Source organism: Anomalospiza imberbis, chromosome 3 (assembly GCF_031753505.1).
Source record: "Anomalospiza imberbis isolate Cuckoo-Finch-1a 21T00152 chromosome 3, ASM3175350v1, whole genome shotgun sequence".
Taxonomy (NCBI): Eukaryota; Metazoa; Chordata; class Aves; order Passeriformes; family Viduidae; genus Anomalospiza; species Anomalospiza imberbis.
Window position 1 is genome coordinate 94,511,103 of NC_089683.1, and position 21,604 is coordinate 94,532,706.

The following is a 21,604-nucleotide window of genomic DNA, read 5'->3' on the forward strand; positions in this document are numbered from 1 at the left end:
ATTAACAAAAAGCTGGGCCAAATAGTCAGGCCGAAAATAGACAATTTACATCTAGCTGTATGTTAAATTGACATGCTTAAAAATATTTTACAATTTAGGCACTCTTAATATTTGCAGAGCAGTGGCCAAATGTGGAGAGTCTTGTGTAGAATATTACAAGGTTTTAGAATTAATTTAAAAAGAAGGCCAAATGTCCCTCTGTGAATTGAATGTAATTTATGTCCTCTTGAGCTGCAGTACCAGAGGTACAAAACATTTACAGAGATTTTATTAGAATTCAGCATTAACACTGATAGTACTTTGGATACTTAGAGGTAATTTTAATTTATGATTCTTGACTTTTGCTTGGAAATGCAGCTCTCTTCTTTTCTGTTATGACTTCCTCAGTAACTGTATCAGGGGATGAGTAGGTCAAACCTTTCTAATTTGAAATCTCATTTGGAGAATGACAAAAAGAATAAGCACCAGATACAGAGAGACTGCTTTATTTATCACAAACGTTCAGATTTTAACAGCTGTGTTTAAGATCAATGTTCATGTTTAACATTTAGCCCATGATTAATTTTTTTCTCCCAAAACTGACTGACAAGTTTATAAAATCTAAAAATGAAATTTTAAGTTTAAACAGAGAAGCATAAGACATAGTGGGGATCTTTGAGAGGTGCTTTGCTTTATATGAAGACTCACAGATTCTGAATCAGAATCTCTTCCATCTTTGGAAAAAAGTATTCAGATGTTGCATTTTAATAAAACAACCTGTACTGGCAGGGTGTTGTTTGGCTAGAGTGAGGAGCTGGAACTGTGTATTGCCTCCTTCCCTCCTCAGATGTGGTACATACAGCTGGAAGCTGTATTTACCTGCAGCCTTGTGAATCTCCCATGGCCTGAGAGGAATTCCTTCAGGATTTTGTTTGTGCATCTCTGTACAGTCTGTTCTTTCCTTTCTAATGTGCTGGGGATCCATTTTTATCTTGTGATCTACAATAACCTCCAAGTGTTCTCTGGTAGAACATTTGCAGAGCAAGTCGTTGCCGATGTATTTATGCAGTGGATTTGTTTGTGCTTAAGTGTGTTCCTTGTTGTCCAGTTTCCCCCACTGACTTTCACTCTAGTGTTTAGATCTTTCTACAAACTAAAAAAGTATTGAACTTTAAGCCTGACTTCTAGAATACTGTAATTTGACCTGCTTTGGCAGTGTGTGTGTTTAGCATTTCTTAAAAGAGGGAGATGAGGGGAGAGAAGTACTCTTGCCCTTGTCATTGTTGGAAAAAAAAAAAATGAAATGTATCCTGACATGAGAGCAAGGCCTGAGAACTCAGGATAGTAAAATGAAACTAAGAAATTTTCATAAAATGCAAGATGGTGCTTGACCTGCTAATCTCTGAGTGTATAGGGAGTTATAACATTGAAATGTACTGTGAAACCTAAACATACCCTGCTAGGTTAGCAGTGCAAAGAAAGGCCAGATCATGGAAAGCCATATAGCAAACAGATGATATGTATAGAATGATTAAAAGAAGGAAATGTGGTATTGATCTTTAAAAGCATTGTCCAATAAATCTAACTCAATCTCTCCGAAAGTAAAGGAATAAATATTAAGAACAGTAAAAGTCTTTTGTATAATTGTAACAGACCAAGAAGCAATAAGCATCATGAGCTGATGATGGAGGAAAAATCATGTCAAATAAACTTGATTAATATTTTGCAGATTGAATTACAGATGGTTGCAGTGGAACAGATGTAATTTGTATGGCTGTCAGATCCTGCTCTTATTTTTACAGATGAAAATTGTGACTGACTGTTGACATCCATCAAGACTGAACTCGGAGAACAGGGAATAACACATCCCTCGTGTTCCCTGAAGCAATATTTTCTTTGTAAATATGCATTCAAACACTGCTATGCATATTTGCACAGTGAGGTAAATTTATACACCATAGAAAGTGGATAAATATATAGATTTGTTGTTCTGGGGGAAGTAGGAAATGAGCTGTGGATAATATTGCAAGCTTGTTTTGAATTGAAAACAGATGGTCTGAATGGGAAGTTCCAAAAAGATGGTGTTTTCCTGAGAGGACACTGCACTTGAGGAGTTTGTACCACATGTTTTATGGTCTGAAATGTGGTGTGAGGAGAATGCCAGGAGTGGTGAAGAATGTAATCCATGGTGGGTAACGCCAGAGGATTGCAAAGGCTGGAGGGAGAAAAAACTTCATTCATCCTGCAAGAACTGGTCCTTAGGGATGATCTTCCCTTAAAGTACTCCCTAACCCTAATTTTGAAGTACAATAGCCGGAACACCTCAGGACAGAGCTGCGGGATGAGACTGGAAACTGCTCTCATTGTCACATCGAGCACTTGCCTGTTCAGCAGCAGAGACACATCGGAATCATAGAGTAATCCAAGACAATTTACTGAATGGACTTCTGCCACGCTCACAGTTTTAAAGTGTGAGTAGTTTCCTCTTTGCAGTGGGGATTAAGATCGTTAGACAATGTCTAAACTGCTGAAGAATATGAAGAATAATGTGCCAAGTAGCAACAGGAGAGTAATATTGCAGAAACAGATCTGATTAAAGTAGAAGTATGGGCACAAAACAAAATTGTTTTTTCTAAAAGTGATTTTTTTAAATGCTAAGAAATACCAGGATTATTTTGAACTTGGTTTGGATAATGCTGAATTTCAATTGCAGATTCCAGCGGAATATGGGAGAGCCATCAGTGTATAAATGCAGGCCTTGAAGTATCATTTTGGCTTGCTGACTCTCCATGTTGCTGCTGCCAGCCCTGGCAAAGGGTTCTCTCTACAAAATGGAAACAGAAATTCTGATAAGCATCAAAGTTCTGATGTTAGTACAAAGGGATAGAATAATTGGAATTTAATAGAGTCTACAGCAATAGGGGTAGTTTTATGTATACTCAATGTGCAGTATGACAAATATTGAGGAAAATGTAGTAGGACAGGAAAGCACACAGTTGTTGCCATATAGCTGGAAGGAGTTGCTGGATTGCTATATTACTGCTTGCCCTGAGAATATTGCTGATTTGATGTTTACGCACCAAGAGGTAATATTTTGGTACAAATGCAATTAAGTGGCAGGACTCTTTTTCTTAGTCATCTCTGTTCTAGTCTAGATGTCTTTTTCTCAGTCAGGCACCTGAATTTTCACATCATAGTCATTAGAAAAGCCAAGTTTTAACACAATAACTTTAACTCAGAGGACTATGCAGCCTTTGTTTCTCACTGCTGGATACTAAGGATAAGTACTGAGCATACAGACCCGCAGAAGTGCTGCTAGGAGGCGAAACAAACATAAGCTGTGGGTGAAGGAAATGGAAGGCTAATGAGGCTTTTGTCAGATCCCTCTCCTGCTTGTTGTGCAGCTCCCTTTCTCTAGCTTGTTGTTTAGCCCACAAGCCTCAGGGAACCAGATTATCACAATCCAAGTTTTTACAGTGTCTTGCTGATCATGAGAGCCTTACATTACAGAGTATTTGCTTTACTGATGACTCAAATATAGTGGGATTTGCCCTCTGTGCAGCTTTTCTCTCCTGGTCTCCAGCACAAGACTAAAAAGAGAAAGGGTTAGGTTTTACCCAGAGAACGGGGGATCCTAAAGAAAACTCCTCTGAGGATGCAGCAGTAGCACTGTCCATCGAAGCCACAAGGGACCCCTCTATGTCTCATCCTTGTGCCATGTGGCAGTGAATGTAGTAAAAACCCTACACAGAGCATTTTAAGGAACTCGGTATTTTCACCGCTGCTTAGGAAAAGCACTCATTGAACTCAGCTGGATCAAAGACAAGGAGAATGTGCCATTCTTCACTGCCCAGGTTGAGAGGCAGTGACAGAGAAGGGGACAGTGAGAATAAATATCCATTCCCCAATCAATTCTGGCAGTGGAGTTGTTTTCATGCCCAGTCCCTGCTTGCAGGACACTGGCTGATCAGTGGGTATAGGAATTTGTGCATTAATTCTGCTTTTGTTCTTCTCTAGCTCAGCTCATCCCTTTCTTCTCCCCATTTGGAGGGCACCACTAGCAAAAGTTTTGCTGCCTATTGCTGTAATCCCAAGACAGTTTAATTTAAGTCCCTTTAAATCTTGCCATCTGCATTTCACCCAAGAAAGTAAGAGTTAAAATATTTTTCAGTGCTAAAAATAGGCAGAGTAGAATTGTAAAGGGAGTTCTTGTGGAGCATGATTCTAAGTGGCTTTTTCCAGCTGACGTAGCTGCGGAGAGTCTGACTCACTTGACACAAGTCTGACTCTTCCTTGATACATCTTTCCACCACTATTATGTCTTTCATGAATGAGTCCTTAAATGTCCTTTAAAACGAACAATACAGTTTTGTCATTGTTTCGCCAGTCAGAAGATAAAAAGATGTGATGCTGTATCTCAGGGAACATTTATCTCCAGGCATTTTTATTGTAAGAAATTGCCTCCGTGAGCATAGCTTCGAATAATAGCCCTTATAGGGAAAAAAAAAGACATCTGTTCAGGCCTTGCACAAAGTGACATTAATATCAACTTAATGGACAAAACTTCCAACAGGAGACTATTAGCTTTCCTGATAAATTAATGTTATGCAGTTTTAATGGAGATCTGAAATAGATGAGAATTAAAGAGAATATAAAAACTGGGTGTTCTGTGGAGTTTTACTTGAGTTAATATAAAATCCTCTCCTTCAGATGATCACATAAAGCATAGTTTTCAAGCTGTCTTTAGTACTTTATGTCAACTTCACTGTACTGAAGAAGGAGACCTTTTAAATTATGACCTTAAGTGATGAATAAAAGTATCTACCATCATCTCTGTGAAATGTATACATTCAGCTGGATCAAGCAATCACCATGAAGGCCACAGCTGAGAAGATTTAGTTGGGACCAAGTGGTTTTAGGACGTGTTCCCTATTAGCCCCATCCTATTATAAATTAACCTTGGATTGCATCTGTGCTTTCTGATTGTGATCTCTAATGGGTCTGTAGGTTGGGATTGGATTCAGGTGCTTAATTCCTGTTCCTGATTTGTGCCTGGTAAAATCAAGACTGCATCTGGAGGGCAGGGAAACAGGTATATAGGCTGCTCCAGTTCTATGTTTTCTAAGGTAGGTGTTGCTTGTTTTTTTTCTTCTTCAGTTTGGAGCAATGCTTATTAATTTAGGTTCTTTTTTCTGCTGTATCACACCAAAGCTTCAATTTGTTGTCACAGCTTTATTATACTGGTGAGTACTTTAAAATCTTTTAGTGACCGTCTGGTGCTTGTCATCTCTTTGGAATTTCTTTGCAAATGAATCTCAATAGATTTGGAAAAGTTCTGCAAAATCTGGTTTTGTGTCTCTTTGGGGTGACACTGTATGATTGCCATATACACTTTTTATGGACTACCTAATATATTGCACACTATGTAATTTAAGGAAGTAATTATTTCAGCTTTGTGTATATGTACATTATTGCATCTTGTAAAAAATTTGAGACAAAACATAAGTATTTTCTTAGGGTTGTTTTGATTTTTTTTTTGTGTTTGGTTAATTGAGGAAAGCTGGTTCTCATACAGGAAAAGAGAAGTTACTTGGCTCTGAATAAAAGATCTCTGTTTAAGTGGTTTATGTGGTATTATTACTGTAGCTAATCATGTCCCTGGGCTTTCAGTTTCAAAAATGAGCACTTATATCTCTGTAAGTAGTTGCTATGGAAATCCTCACAGCATGAACCTCTTCAGTGAACACCTTATGGCAGATAAATTATGTCTTTTGTTTCCATAAACACATCAGAAACTAGAGTGAAAGGGGTTTGTGTGTCTTCAAAGCACAGGCACAAGGACTGATACTTGTTTGTTCTAGCATATGTTTCCTAACCTCACTTCAAATCAGATAAATCAATGTCAGATTCTAAGTGTTTTGTGTTATTTGAGAAAGCAATACAGTGAATTGAAGAAATCTCTTTTCAGCTCCTAGTTCCTGTAAAGATTTTCAGATTTTTTTTTTTTTTAATACAAAGACTTTTAGGAATACAAATACAGGAGATATTCCTGGCATTCAAATGCTTTTCTTTTCTCTGCTGTAGAGTCGTCTTTGAGCAGGTGTGATCTTTGTGAGAACAGGGTGAAATAATAGACAATATGAACAAACAGCTATTGTCGTTCGCGTTTTTTGGCTTTTTGATGATTAACAAGCTAATTTTTAGTTGAATTTCAAAATAATGGAATGAAAAAGAAGTTTGTTCACTGACCTTTATTTTATTTTTTTTTTTTTGGGATGTTCTCATTGTTTTCCACTGCTGTCTTCTCCGTGTATATAGATGTTGAACATCAACATTGGAAACCTGTTCCTTTATATTAGAATGTGGCCAACAATTTCTGGGGTTTTAACATTTCTCTAAAGACTAACTCGGCTGTAATAAGGGTGCTTAAACCCCCCAGAATTTTTTTCTATCATCTTGAACAAGACACATGATTAGAGTGAAGTTATGACCTGCAGGTTAGCAGTGCCGTATTGGAGTGTACTGTGTGTTAAGCAACCTTCATGTGCTGATGCAGTCCCACCATTGTGTCACTCTTTAGCCTGAATTCCTGTGCACACAGAGAGCCAAAGAAGTGTCCTCTGTTACAGTGCTGTGAGATTGGGGTAATTCCATCAGCTACATATTTACCCACGTACTGCTGAGAATAAGATTTGTCCCAGTATAGACATATAAGGAAATTAATAAAATGGGTTCACTGTAAAATGTTAAGATATAAAAATTGAAAATAACATTTTAATGACAAAATGCGCAGGCTGTATAGTATCATTAGTAACACGGGTTTAAAAAAATGTTTTCTACTGTTTCTACTGCTTTTTTGCCTTGTTTTTAAGCAAGGTGAATATTAGTATCTTTCACAGAGAGTATTTTTATTAGTCCTGCAGGACAAGGAACTTGTAGACAACTGCTCATGTGTTCAATACAAGCTGTATTTATATCTGTCCAGTTCCCATCACACTGATGTTGATGCCCTGCAAGTAGCATCTGTGACTAGTTTGGTGCCAGCTGCAGCAAAAACCTATCTCAGATATGGATGGACATGGTACCCGTGGTGGGTTAAAGCACACAGCTGAGCAAGAACTGAAAAGAAGTTTGTTTTGCCACAGAACAGCTCCCCCCTAGTAGATAAAAGGAGTACTTAATTCTCTTGAGCTTTCAGTCTGTCTCTCCATTCACCATGTTCCATTTTAAAATTGAGTCTGTTTAGCTTCCCCTGCCAGACACTCTGGCACAGTTCCTCAGGCACTTAAATATCATTGCGGATTTGGGCTTCTGAGCCTACATCTTATCCCCCTCTGAGGGGGAAGAAGCTTTGCAAGTAGAGTTAATTGTGCTATAGAGGAAATAAATGCCATGAACCCTTTCTATTAGATTAAAACTGATAATAAAGAGCAGCCTTTGTCCCTCCATGAAGAACGTCTGTGAGCTGCACAGCCCCACTGCCTGGGATGCTGTGAAAAGCCTGGGTTATGTGGAGCATTTAGTGAGATTGGCTTCCAGTGAAGCCCAGGATAGCGCTTCCCTCTTGTCTGATCTGCTTTTTCTGTCCTCCAGAAGCATGTATGGAGTGGATCCAACCCACAGAGAGCACAGATGTAGCTGCTTCATAAAAGCTTCTGAAACATCCCGTGTCTGACATAAACAAAAATGACCTTTAGCATCACTCTCTCTGACTGCCAGTAATGGGCTAGTCTACAAACCTCCAAGCACACACGGTGTGCTTGGCACTAACTTCACCCGTATGGGTAAGATACAAGTAATTAGGACATATATGTATCTGTCTTCTGAGTATTTTAATGTGTATATGCTGTATATAAACTATGCAACTATGCAATGGCATTTAGGGCAATGCAATACACAGCAAAGCAACATTTGCATTATTGTAGTGTAGCTGCCTGATTCTGTTAACACACTGGCATAAATCGGGGCAGCTGCATCTATAATGGCAAAGAAGGAAGTAGTGACAAATTACTTTCAGTGAAGAACTGGGTGTAAATTGCCTCTTTTATATCCAAAAAATGGAAGAAACGGCTTTAGACAGCTGAACATTGTCATCCATATTGGAAACAGAAGCCAGAGTTGGTTCATTTTCATTTTAAACTCAAATTCAGATGGCACATGGCAATCTCATTCCAGTGCTCAAATACATTTTTCTGTCTTGGTTTAAAAGTAAGCTAAATGAGTATGTTTTGGTAGATAAATAATTAAGCCAAGTCTCATCCTTTTTTGTGAAGATTTTACTTGGTTTCATTCAGTATTTGCCATTTTCCTCTTGGAGAGAATAATGAGCCCTTGTCTGATGAGTGGATCTGCCCATTGAATGTTGATTTGCCACTCAATAATAAAGCATATGAGATCTGAATCATATGGCTTGTTAGTCACCAGTATCAGGAAACAATTAGGAACTGTTAACATTTTTCTCAGGTTGTGATAAATAAAGCTGATCTATTTGTGTTTCAACAATTTGGTGATGATTTTTTCTCTAGTCAAAACGTGGTGTGCACATTCTCTTTGTAATGTATGCCAAGATGCTGTAGACAGCTCAGGTTACAAATATGTTCAGGCAAATAACTGCTGCTGGAACAATGCTTTGTAATATGTTCTTTCTGTCAGTACTCCTGTTTTATAGAGTAATATCATCTGTAACTGCATTTGGGGAGTAGGAATTATCTTCTGGCTCACCAACAACACTGTGGTGCTTCCTGTATGGCTCAGTTGAGCTGTATCAAGTGGGGATGGAAATGCCTCTAACAGCAGACCCTGTGACTGCAGTGTTCCTACAGGACAGCAAAGATTTGGGTTTGACTTCCTCCTCCTGTGCAGAGGTGGGAGCTGTTCCTGGGGCTTCCGCTGCTTGTGGTAATGTGCTTTTGGGTCAACAAGGTTATACGTCTCCAGCAGTGATTTGCATGAAGAGGATGAGCTTTGCTTGGCTCTTGGAAAAAGAGCCCTGTGGCTCCTCAGTGAAGGTGGCTTTTTGAGCACCCTGAGAGCAGAATGTGTCAGAGTGGCATATAAATAACCCCCCAGGAATGTCCTTGTGGTTCACCGGTAGACAGCTGCATTGTCAGTGCAGCTCAGCCCAGCAGTTAATGTGGAGCCATTTGATGGTGCCCAAGTTTCCTTTCTGCATGGAATCCAGGTGCTGCCCTGGGTTCTCCTTGGAGGAAGAGACAGTTAACAAAAAGCTAGGTAAGGTGCAATGGCTGCGTTTCCATGTCAAACCCCTGTGGTATTTGGGAAATGCATACTGAAACCTTCAAGTTTCAGTTCTACAAATTGGCATGTGTTTAGTTGCTTTACACAATTAAATTGTCAAATTTATTTTCAAAATGTAAAGTGTACCGTTGGAACATATGGGCAACTTATTGTCTAGAAAAGTTTGTCTGTGCTGACAGTTTTTAAAGTAGAAACTTTATGAACTCCATCATCTGTGTTGCTTTGGTTTTGCATTCTAAGCAAGCTAGGGGGTTTTCCTCTTCAAGAGGGAAACATTAAAACATGTTAAAATGATATTTTTGCTGTAGTGGTACAGCACTTCAGAAGTCCTATTTTCCCTGATGTACTAAAGATGTACTGAAATTTCCTCACTGAATCTTCAAATGTGCTTATGCTTAGTTTACTTTGTCACAGTCATGACATCTTTCTCTGGGGCTTATGAGATTGCATAATGAAGTGTTTTTAGAACCCAAATAGTTTTCCTTCAATTTCAGTGTAATTTATCTCCAAAACCATGGACAGAATTGTTTATTTAGCACTGTAATGGCCATGCATATATGCCTATTTAGAAACTCTAAACATACAAAGCAGTGTTCAAATCTTTCAGTATGTGGTTCTCATGCAATTTCTACTGAATTACCAGGCCAAAGATCTTGGAGATATATTTAACCTAGAGCTAGAACAATTTAAAAAGAATTGTTTTATCATTTGCAGACCTCAAAAAGGGGAGATGATTTCTATAATGATATCGCAATTTAAGAGCTTATTTTTGGAATTCAAACTGTCCGACTCTGTGTCTGTATGTGCAAACATCACCCTAGATGTCAAGCTTCCATCAAAATTCCAGTGACATTAAAAGGAAGGTTTTTATTCACTTCCACTATTGGAATGACTGAAAATATTGACTGGATCCAGCATAAGATCTTTCTGCACCTGACAGTACTAAGACCTGTAGATCAGGTAATTACTTTGAGCTGAGGGGGTGGATATTAAATTTTTCTTCTTCATTATTACTTTAAAAATCAATAGTTTTACTTTGGGTCAAATCAGTTATTATTCTGCATCCTTTGATGCTGAAGAGTAGCTCTACAATACTTGTGTATTGAAAAAGAAACACAACAAGGAGGTGATGACCTTTATGAGTCTGAAGTGTTCATTTAGGTGCATCTGGGTTATTAACTGAAAATAAACTAAATAAAGCCACTTCAAAGCCTTGAAATGTCTCCAATATGAATACAAGCTGGTTATGTAGGAATTTGTTAAATAGCTTAAGTATTTTTTTTCCTTTACTTATATACAATGATGGTGGGAGTGTTGCTTTCTCTACATCTGTTCTATTAAATGTGACTGGAGAGCTGAAATCAGTACAATTAATGTTTTTAACAACAGAATGAAAGTATTTATCTTCATATTAGTAAGATAAGATTGATTTACAGGTGTATGTAAATACTGTGTGGGTGTTACTACAACACTCCTGATTTTCCTGATCCACCTAGTCAGTTTTATGCCTCTGGTAGGGTTTGCTGCTTCAAATAAACAAGCAAGATCTAAAAGTAGAGCAAGCACAGAGGAAGAAGGGCTCCTCTATTGACTTTTATAAGCTGTCAGTTTATCTATTGCAAGCTCAAACATAGCTAGCATTAGATCATTATCTTAACTCTTCTGTGGGTTTTCTTTTTGGTTTTGTGTTTTTTGAATTGGACAACCTTGTGCTCTTCTGTTGATCTCGGATATGTTTACTACGTGATCTGTGTAGGTCACTCTTGTTTCTTGTAGTTCTCTCATAACCATAACCATAAACATACATGTTTTTCATGAACTTGCTTTTTGTAGGTTTTTTTCCAAGATTATAGAAAGGCCTGGTGAAGGCTGAAGCTTTATTTGGTGTACCGGGATTATTTAATTTTTAAGTTACTTCAAGCAATACTATTGATTTTGAATGGGTAATGATGATAATCATGTATCATTAATCATGTAACCTTGCTAATCAACTATTTTTAAGTGTTGGAATATGAACTCATAGTTAGGAGGAATGCAGTAAGACATACCAATTTATTTCCATCATTCATACAAGTTAGCATAGCTCAAAATAAGAATGTAAGTACCCCCTGAGGTCAAGCCTGCCTAGCCTAGGAGTAATAGGAAACATTAATTACTTCAAATGTTTCAATCTATATTGCTAATTTGCATGGAAGACTGACTTCCTTGCTCAATATGAAGCATTATAATAATGTTTATATCACTCTTTGTATTATTTAAATGCTATAAATAGAAATCAAAATACATCTATAGCTAAAAACAAGTGGTTTAGCTTTCTCTTTACAAAGCTTACCTGTGATCTCATTAGGATTAAACACTCTAAAGGCACTGAAATAGCCCAGGGAAAGCCTTGCTGCTTTAATCAACAGCTGGCAGGATTAGGCTGCATCACCTTTTCCCATATGAAGTGAAAAGGAAAACTCCTGCTTGCCTCTAGGATAGGTGAGAGTCTGCCTTGGAATGCTTGTAGGTGGACTCATTTCTTTGTGTGTATTTCTAAGCTTTCAAATCAGCTCCAGCTTGTGATTCTGGACAATGCTGCATGTGTTTAAAAGTAATAATTTACCAAGAATGGTGCATAGGTATGGGTTTGTATCTGTGTAGGTTTTATTGTAATACTGCTTAGAATATTTATTTGTATAAAGGTTTTAATTTGAGTCTTGCAGAAGCATCAAACAGCAGATGGTCTGTCTGTGCAATACTGTGCTAATAAGATTAGCACAATCCTGTCAAAATGTACCAAGGTTGCCAAGTATCAGGTCTCCCAATATCTGTCTGATGCAGATAGAAAACGAGCATCCAAATCAGCGTGCAGGTGTACCAGGTATAAAAAGAGCTGTAAAGAAAGGCAGTCGTGTGTATGTCAATCATATGAAGTGTGTTGTGTCTAAGGCACATGAGGAGTGCCTGGGGGTGTTTAGCCCGGAGAAAAGAAGGTCTCAGGGAGACTTTATTGTGCTCTACCATTGCCTGAAAGGAGGGTCTAGCGAGGTGGGGGTCGGTCTGTTCTCCCAGGCAATCAGTATGAGAGGAAATGGCCTCGGTGTTCTAGGAGAGAATCAGGTTGGACATAAGGAAGAATTTCTTCACAGAAAGCCTTGTTAAGCATTGGAATGGACTGTCAAGTGAGGTGGTGGAGTCACCATCCCTAGGGGTGTTCAAGAAATGACTGGATGTGGCACTTAGTGCCAGTTGACAAGCTGGTGTTCCATCAACGGTTGGATCTGATGACCTTGGAGGCCTTCTTGAACCTCAATGATTCTGTAGGACATGGTTTTGCCGGGCGAGTTTCACAGACACGCATGAACAAGCACAATGTCAAGAGTGATGCGTTAGGCTACTCTGCAAACAACATGCCTAACTAAGCCTTTGCCACTGACCTTAGCCTGAATTCCTTCTTTGAGGCAAGACTAGCATTGAAGTCTCCAAACCATGACCCCAACATCTTTGGTGCTGAAGTATCTGCTGAGCTGACTGCACATACACAAAAAGAACAGCTAAGAGGCACCAGATTTGCATGTGGCCAACTTCCTTGTGAGCAGAGTAGCATGGGTGCATCTAATTATAAATGTACCATTGTTGGGGCAGTTTAGAACAGATATTATATGGAGGAAGAGTAAAGCACTTGAAAAAGATTCACTGCCTGCCCAGAAGCCCTCTGGAAGTATTTGGAAACCTGGGAAAAGGGAAGTTGCAGGCTTCTGAATCACAGTGGTTAAGCACCTTGGAAGGAGTAAATGAAAAGTACTCTCTGTGCTCTCATTTGTGCTCTGGCCATAAATAACTAGTGAATTGAAAGAGAGGAAGTGGGAGGGGAAGGAAATTGAACACCAAAACCACAGAAATAATTCTCAAAAGAGAATATATCTATAAAACAAAATTCTTTTGGTACCTGCTATTTCACTGTTTTCATAAATCCTCTCCTGCTGTTTTGATCCTGATTTTTTTTTTCCATACTTATGGGCCTTAACACCTCTTACCTAGTTCTTAGAAGACAGAAGCTCCTCAGTAGAAATTAGTTGATGACCTACTAAATCCTGGTTTCTGACTGTGGGCTGTGGAAAAACTGAGGATGATGGAGCTCTGGTTTAGCGCTCCTGGTCTGGCACCTAGTATGTGACTTGGATAGAATTTAGGTGTTCAAGCACAGCTTGTTGTAAAAGGCATCACAAGTATAATTTGAGAGGGTATCATGGGTATCTAATGTGGAGATGCCTTAATTTTGACTCTGAAAGTTCCATGGTTTCCAGTGTCTCTGGGTGGATGAAGAGCTGCTGGTTATTCTGGATGCTGTTCTACATGTTGCTGTGTTTTACTCACTTATCATTCAGTGTGAAATATGGAAATATTTCTGTGATTACCCTGTAACTGCTGGACTAAAAATATAACACTTTGTTACCCCAGATCCCTCAGTCATAGATGTTCACTCGAGTAGTCAATTCTGCAGACACATAAACACACCAGTACCAATGGTAATCAGAAAAAATTACTCCCTTATTCCCTTTTTGTGTATGGCAGCTCACACTTATAACACCCTTAAGGACTGGGTTCAGTTTTGCAAATTAGGCCCCCTGTTATTAGAAGGACATAACCGAGTTTTGCTGAATGCTTTGCTAGAGAAGCTGCTGATGTTAAGTATAAATTACAGATTAAAGCCAAGGCATCTGTGTCTATCTCATGAGAAAAATGAACACTTCAGTGAAACACATATGACATCTCAGTTTATTGAGCTTTGTAGGTGATAGATGAAAAAAATATTTTTCTGAACTTAATTAGAATTAAAAAAAAAGATCAGGAATCAGTAACTTTTGCTTTCTCAAATATTGAATTGATAATACCTGCAGGTATCTAAGCAACCTGTTTTCTGATGACAATGTGAAGAACAATTAAATAAAACCAAAACCCAAAAAAAAACTCTTCTGCAGAGTTCTTAGAATAAAAGCAGCAAAATAGAATTTGACATTTATCATTTCTGCAAGAAACTTCATTGTTCAAAAAGAAGCATCAGTTAACATAAACTGATTATAATAATTTTTCTGCTCTCTTATCCCCTAACATATCTCTAAAGGCGAATTTGACTTGAGAATTCTGCACAGGAGCACACCCATGACCCAGGTGATCCTGTTTAGTCCTATTGCAGTGTTGTGTTCAGTGTAGCATGCACGCAGTGTCCAGCCTGCTACCTTAGCAGTGTAACAGAATCTGTACCATCTCCTTTTCTACATCTTGTGGCAGAGACTTGCATTTCAAAATACTCTAGTTTAATCTAGATAGTATCATGTATTATTAGATAAATAATCCTTCCACTTGGATATGTTGTCGTTTCCTTTCAGATATAATCAAACAAAACACTAGATCTTAAAAATACTGATTATAAATTTTGCTAAAACTTTAAGCACTTGGGGAAAAAGTTTTAGTTGGCACAGCATTTGACTCCCCTTAATCATTGTGTTAGAGTATTCAATTTTCTAGGCATTCTGATTAAAAGATAATTAAGACAGGTAGGTTAAAACTTGGTTATCCTCAAAGCCAACTGACAGAGGAGTTATTTATAAGGCTGCTTGCGTTTTGGATCCTGAGCAATGCAGACAGCAACACATTCTTCTGCTCTTTTCCAGCAGTACCTGGAAGAATTGAAAGAGAGATGATGCAATGTGTATAGAGGGAAATCACACACTCAAACCAACAAATGAAACATGGATGGTATTAAAAAGGGGGAGTGGGCACTTTATCAGCTTTAGCCATGCTCTATCTCTTCCTTTCCATTCTCTCTGGAAGCTATTTTCCTTTATGTGTATCACATGTGTCGAGGTTATGAAACAGCTGTATGCATCCTACTCCAGGAAGAGAGCTGTGTTCTTAGCTTGAACCTCAAATCTTTCTGCACTGATGTGATTAAGCCTGGTCTGATGCTTTGAGCATCTGCTGTGAGTGTCAGTGCATAGTTTCAGGCCATATATCTTTACACATGGTTTTTTGTATGCTGCATTTTCCTGGTGGTGCTTTTTTTTTTTTCTTTTTTTTTTTTCCTATTTTCTTTTTTTTTTCTTTTTACTTTTTTCCTTTCTCTTTTCCTTCCTTCCTTTCTCTTTTCTGTCCTTCCTTCCTTCCGTCCTTTCTCTTTTCCTTCCTATCTTTTTTCTTTTATTTTTTATTTATTTATTCTTAATTATTTTTATTTTTTCCAGCCTTTATCATAAGAGGTGAACTAAAATGAATGTCTGGCTTTTCCTCCTGAAAACATTTTTGCCCCGAGAAATAACAGAAGCTATTGCAAATCCTGCATTCACAGATGCTGTGTTTCTGCACCAGTGATGCCCAACATGGTGTGCATTGAATACACAGAATTTATGTTGCTGAAAGCTGGGGAATCACGCGCTGAACCCTTGTTCATCTCTACTCACACAGACTGGGCACGGACAAGCAGGCTGTCACCAGATGAGAGAGTCAGGGTTTTACCATCCATGACAACAGTCGATGTGCCCTCCTGAAAGGAAAGAAGTTTGTTTTATTTTCTATGTCCTGTCCCTAGCAGAAAGAAAATGCTGCATGTACAGAAATCATTCCTATTGAAATAACAACTCAAACCTGTTCTGTTTCATGAGGTCTAGCTAAATATTCAGTTGATCTTGTCTATTTAACACTATTAGCATCAATAAAAATGTTTCATTGTTTCCTATCATAAAGCAGCAACCCATTGCCTGATTCTTGGGGTACACTGCCACCAATCTAACCTAGCAGCCTATAAGTTGGTACAGCTCCAGAAATTACAGAGAGAATCTTCTGGAGTAGTTTAAGATCCTCTTCTACTTTTCTGATTCCTTCTAGCTCTTTAAGTCTTGAAGAGCAGTTCACAAGTCAGCAGGGGGCTGACTGAAATCGCTGAATCCTTCCATATTGGAATGCGCTAGTTATTATCTTGTCAAGCAGGGGAGCCAGGTTCTTGCCAGCCGCAAGGTCTTGATTCCACAGGCTGACATAAGCTGCAGTGTAAACAAATGTCTTTCAAGATTGACTTCTTTAATTAGTATTTGATAGTGTCTGTGAATTTCAACAGAAGAAGAACTAATAGAAATATCTGCCTCCCAAGCTAGGCTGACTTGTGTAAGCAAAAATTAGCTTTTCTTTTTCTTTGGGTTGCAAATGCATTCTAGAAGCAAGCTGAATGAAGGACATCTGAATCACCTGCAATTCGGAGTTAATATAAACAAGTTTTCAGGCTTTTTTATTAGCCTTGATTCCAGTTTGCCTTCAGGTTGAGGGCAAATGTTTCAAGGCAGAACTAAGAGGTGATGTTTCTTTATTGCTTGATCTGATATATTTACAGGATATAGCCTAGGTAGGGTGCATTAAATTTCCCAACAGGGATGGATGCCAGTATCTCTATCATAATCATACATGATGAGGAAAAATAGGCTATTTTTATTGTGGCAGCACTTTAAAGTTTTTTTCATTACATTTTAAAGCTGAAAGGTGATGCCTATTGGTGATCTTTTCTATGAAAAGGAAGGGAATCATTCCAGTTTCTGTTGCTAGAAGGCTTTACTACTGTTCAGTCTGAACTTAAACATGAACTCATCTGTTGACAAGTGTGAATTGCCACATACCAGCTGCCATATCCAGATATCTGAATTCTTTTTACTTTTCTCTGTTGTTCCTGGTCCATAAGCTACAGCCTAAAAAAAAAAGTAATGGTTTCATCCAAGTGACCAAAGTGTCCATATTCATCTCTCAACAACATTTAAAACATTCTATTTTTAAAGGATAATATTCATAGAAGATGACATTATTTTTACAGACATTAAAATTCACACTATGTTTGGTTTTCTCATATTGATTCCTACTGATAAAAAGGGAGCTGGTCACACCTGCCACTCCTTATGCTCCTCTGCATCCTTGCTTATCTAGTCCTTCTGCCTCCTCCCACTCTCAGTTTTGCATCTATATGCTTCCTGCTTCTGTTCCTGGAACAGGCACTTCCTCCTCATGAACTCTGGGCCCTGTCAAGAGCCTGTTGAAGTAGAAAAGTTCCTTCCATTAACATTAAAAATGCTGCAGACAGGACTTCATCTTTCTCATTTTCAGCCCCCTCTGTGTGCTTCCTGATATTCCTGTGACACTCTGTCACTTTGCTGTCAACTGTATTGGATTCTTTGGAGTGTGACTCCAAGTAATTTTGGGGAAGAATATGTTTTGTAAACATCACACATACAGCACAGATATCAAATGTTGACAGCTTCATTTACACCCAAACTAGACTGTATTTGACTAAACTGTGAAGTGGAATGTTTTAGGGCAGCCCAGGCTCTCTGGTTGCTGTCCAGTTTTCCTTGTTTCCACTTTATGTCGATGGAAGGAGAGAAAAAAAAAAAAAAGTGTGTTGACACACCCAGATTAGACTTGGACCACAAATGCTGCTCAAACACATAAAGAAACTTGAGTAGTATTTGCATCACACCGGTGCTTCTGATTTGGGAAATATGGGGAGAGGGACAGGGGAATGAATAAACTATTTTAATCCCAAAGGAAATGAACAGAAATAAAGTTCATGTTGATTCTGGACATGGAAGTAATGAGCTAGAAAGGCCCTAAGCTAGTCAAATCAATGGACCAAAGACTGGTACTTCTGTCAGGGTGCATAACTTTGTCTGCTGACAATGTATTGATCCCAGGCCTGGATTCACTCATTCTGAACAGTAGGCACCAATTATCCACACCTTTAAAAATATCTCTTTGTTTTTAGAGAGATTATACCCCCTTACCTCTGTTTCAAAGTTATCTCCAAACATACTCAAGGATTTTTTCTCTTTGATTTCACCACGATGATCATTTAACCAGCTCAAGAAGGAAAATGGCTCCATAACAGAAGTGGAATTCAGTGGGAAAGGTGCTTCTTTCAGGAGTTCATCTGTAAGCAAGGCAGAGGGTTTTCAGTGCTACTTGCTTCCCTTGGTCTTTGCAAACATTTTAATTGAAGGATCAATTTACAGACACTATTTAGTCAAAAGCCAGTTGCAACAGTAAGCAGTGCTATGGTCATTATCAGGACTTTTTGAGATTGCAAGATGCAAATGTTATTTGTGTGTCTTTATGGAGTGACTTCAAAGATGTTGTCAGAACCATGCATTCAAACAGTATGCAACACACTACCCAGTTCTTTCTGACACAGTCCTCATTCTCTTTCAGACCACCTTTTGCACTGGTAAAATATGATGTTTTATCTCTGAGCCTTTGCTCATATCATATGCCTCTAAAAGAGAATTTGGGCCTATAATAAGCCTATTCTACATTTCTCACATAGTTGGTACTGGCTTTTATGTTTCTTCTCCTCTATGTTTCTCCTTCCCCATGTATCCCCTGTTTTCAAATACATTAGCCACAGTGAATCAAATGGATTAGCACAACCTAAAATTTAATACAATGTATTTTTGGTGGTATTCTTAGAGCGTGTAGTGGTTTTTTGTTTTGGTAGCTGGATTGAATTTCCAGTAATTCTCCTTCCTAAATAATTTAATTTAAAATAGCGGGAGGACTAATTGCAGTATAGCTGGCAAAATTCATGCTGCATGTTGCTGGTATATGAAATGAGCTGTAGTTATTTACCAGCTCACAGTGAAGTGCAGAGACAGAGCAATTACCTTGGTGATTCCATGTAGTTTGTTCTGAGATGCCATGGGGGAACACCCATTGAGTAATTTCAAGCAGTAATGCCAACCAGATGCTGGAAAAACTCCCTGGACAATTTGCTCCCAAATGTATTGTGGTAATAAACCTGCAGCCAAATCCTAGTCTTGGTGCTAGTAATAGAACAGCTCTTTTTAAAGTATTAGTGTATTCATTATGCAATATTCTTTTGGTTCTGTTCTAATGCTGAATTTGACTGCTCTGCAGTGCTTTGAATGTACCATTCCAGTTTTTCATTAAAGACTATTTGTACACAGTCTTTGAACAATGTGTGAGAGGGTCAGTGCATGCAGGGGAGAGCAGTGTACTGAAGATGCTGTTGCTGTTCATGAGATCCCAGTAAGCACTGAGTACATCCATGTCCAGGTAATCTGGGTGGGGTCCTACTCCTTCTGTTGTGGAAACGAAATTTTGCTTTTCAAATTTCTTCTCAATTATTTTGGGAGGTTCAACCTGCTTAACCCACTGTGGTCCCTTACCTCACCCATGCTGTGCTTTTGTGATAGTAAAATAATGATATTTTTAAAAATAATTTCTCTTGACAATGCCTCTTCCAGGAAATTCTGAAAGCAACTTGAAGAGATCTGTAGCAAAAGAAAACATTTTTGTTTGAAATCTTTCTTCTCCCTACTTTTAAATTATTTAACTCAAATATTTAAAACAACTTTTACTGAAGAGCAAACTCATGCAGAGAAACTAAGCAGCACCAAAGGAAAAAAGAAAGTCTTTACATTAGGTTTATTTTTTTCTGAACTTGTAAGCATTAGCAAGATTTAATCTTGAACATTCTATATTTTGTTGTCTGATAACACTAAAATGCAATGTTAAGGTATTTGGTGATTTAGTTTTGGTGCTTCATTTTTCTCACTGCAATATGACTGCTTGGGGTGTTTTCCCTTAATTTTCACAGGTTCATCAAACATCCTTTGGAGGTAATTAGGAACACATACACACTTTGTCCTTAAATTATAGATATGAGCAAATGAGGCTGCAGCAGAAAATTGCTTTTTTGACTAGGGACTGATGTCCCTAGTCAAAAAACAAAGGTCTAAAATATTATGTTTTCACACACAGCAGAGGAGGAAAAGAAAATTCATCAGAAATTTTATGAGAAGGTACTCAGTGCAACTGGTGTTCCAAAAGACATTAAAATATGTTGTTCTATTAATAGCTGAAATATTTACCAGCTGTTTTTGTTTTATTTTGTTTTCAGATTAAAACTCACCATTTGAATTCAGAAATGTTTCTTGTAGTTTAGGAATACAAGAAAGTTACCCATTGGTAGAACTTTCTACTAAAATGCATGTCCTAGGTGAGAGAGGTATAAGGATTTTTGGTGGTGGGTTGTTTGTTTGTTTGCTTTAAAAAAATATGGAAGTTGGTAGGATATGAGACAAATACTGAGATATCAAAAAATACTGAGATGCTGTGAGTATCCTGCTCAACTTGGGGAATATTTCTTCTCCACGGTTTAAGAATTCCAGCATCAAGTTGACCAGTAAGTTCAGATTTTATATGCTGGAGAATGAATAGCAAAAAGCTGAGTCTCATGGATGGGCATTGTGGTGCTTTATGCAAGGAGAACTGGGAATGTTCCCCATAAGTTGCAAGGAACTTGGAGTAAAAAAGAAAGCCAGAGTACTTGTTTACATTTTGACCAAGAAGCAACACAAATCTAACAACAAGAAGTCTAAGTTTGTAGTCCAACTTCTGTCTGATATTCTCCATAAACATAATTTTGCCATTTTCTCTTTCTGCTGGTCTCTGACTTCAGTTGCCCTGATCAGCTGGGACAACACACAGGGGAAAACAGCAGAGAGTGGCCTGTGCCTACTCGGGGCCAATGTAAAGTGGAATACATCCTGGACTTACCATGGAGCGCTGTCTTCTTTTGCTTGTGATAAATGGCCACCATCTAGCAGTTTAATTTACTTTCAAGTAAAGATGGACTTTTCTTTATTTAGATTTCAAGTTCCTCAGTTTAAGAGCTTTTTTTTTTTTTTTTTACACTTGTCTTATCAGCAGGCCCTAGCCTGTGATGGGGTTTTGGCTTAATACTACCTTTGATGTTAATGGCACTTGCTCAGTGACAACATAATGGCCTTTGAAAACTGTGCTTGCAGGGAATTAACCTTTTAGTGTGGCCTGGTATGAAGATTTGATTATCTGTTACTGTAGAACAAATGAGAGAGTGCTGTGGTATGAGGTACGTGACAGATGTGTGACATTATCAATAGACTACTTGACTGAGTCCTTATTTAACCCTAATGCTGATCCCTTGCATGATGCCCAAAGCTGTAGGTGTCCTAATGCTTGTGAACTTGAGCTAACAAGCTACAGTGAAAAGGATCCAATCTCTTACAGTTCCACACATATTGGAGTTGAAGCCTGGTGCTTCTAAAGGGACTGAGTATTTCTAATCAGGCTAATGGCTTATATTTAGATATTGTTGCATATATTTCTGTTTAGCCTGTACGTTTGCTTTCAACAGTATCTGAGGAAATGCAAGCCTGTGTTTCTGGAGTTCTGTTCTAACAATACTGTGAGACAAGGAGACAACATGTTTAATGATGGTAAAGGTAAATATATGCCAGTAAAATGCAAGAAAATGGCACTTTTAAGTTAGACAGCTAATAGCCATGTG

General features: G+C 38.2%; 1 protein-coding gene and 1 long non-coding RNA gene across 2 annotated transcripts in view; one reads left to right on the forward strand and one right to left on the reverse strand.

Annotated features, from left to right (window-relative positions):
- Positions 1-4,677: 4,677 nt before the first annotated feature.
- On the forward strand, positions 4,678-15,582 carry LOC137471460 (uncharacterized). The gene is made up of 3 exons (XR_010997621.1): positions 4,678-5,222; positions 9,105-9,210; positions 15,465-15,582. It is a non-coding gene; the product is annotated as an uncharacterized lncRNA (long non-coding RNA).
- The window catches only part of HAAO (3-hydroxyanthranilate 3,4-dioxygenase), a 33,285-nt gene continuing 26,051 nt past the window's right edge, over positions 14,371-21,604 (reverse strand). Inside the window, exons 7-10 of the mRNA XM_068185844.1 lie at positions 18,039-18,184; positions 16,884-16,952; positions 15,681-15,763; positions 14,371-14,900 (exon numbers count right to left, since the gene is read on the reverse strand). Coding sequence (XP_068041945.1) covers positions 14,822-14,900; positions 15,681-15,763; positions 16,884-16,952; positions 18,039-18,184 — 377 coding nt within the window. The 3' untranslated portion in view covers positions 14,371-14,821. The remainder of the gene's footprint in view (positions 14,901-15,680; positions 15,764-16,883; positions 16,953-18,038; positions 18,185-21,604) is intronic.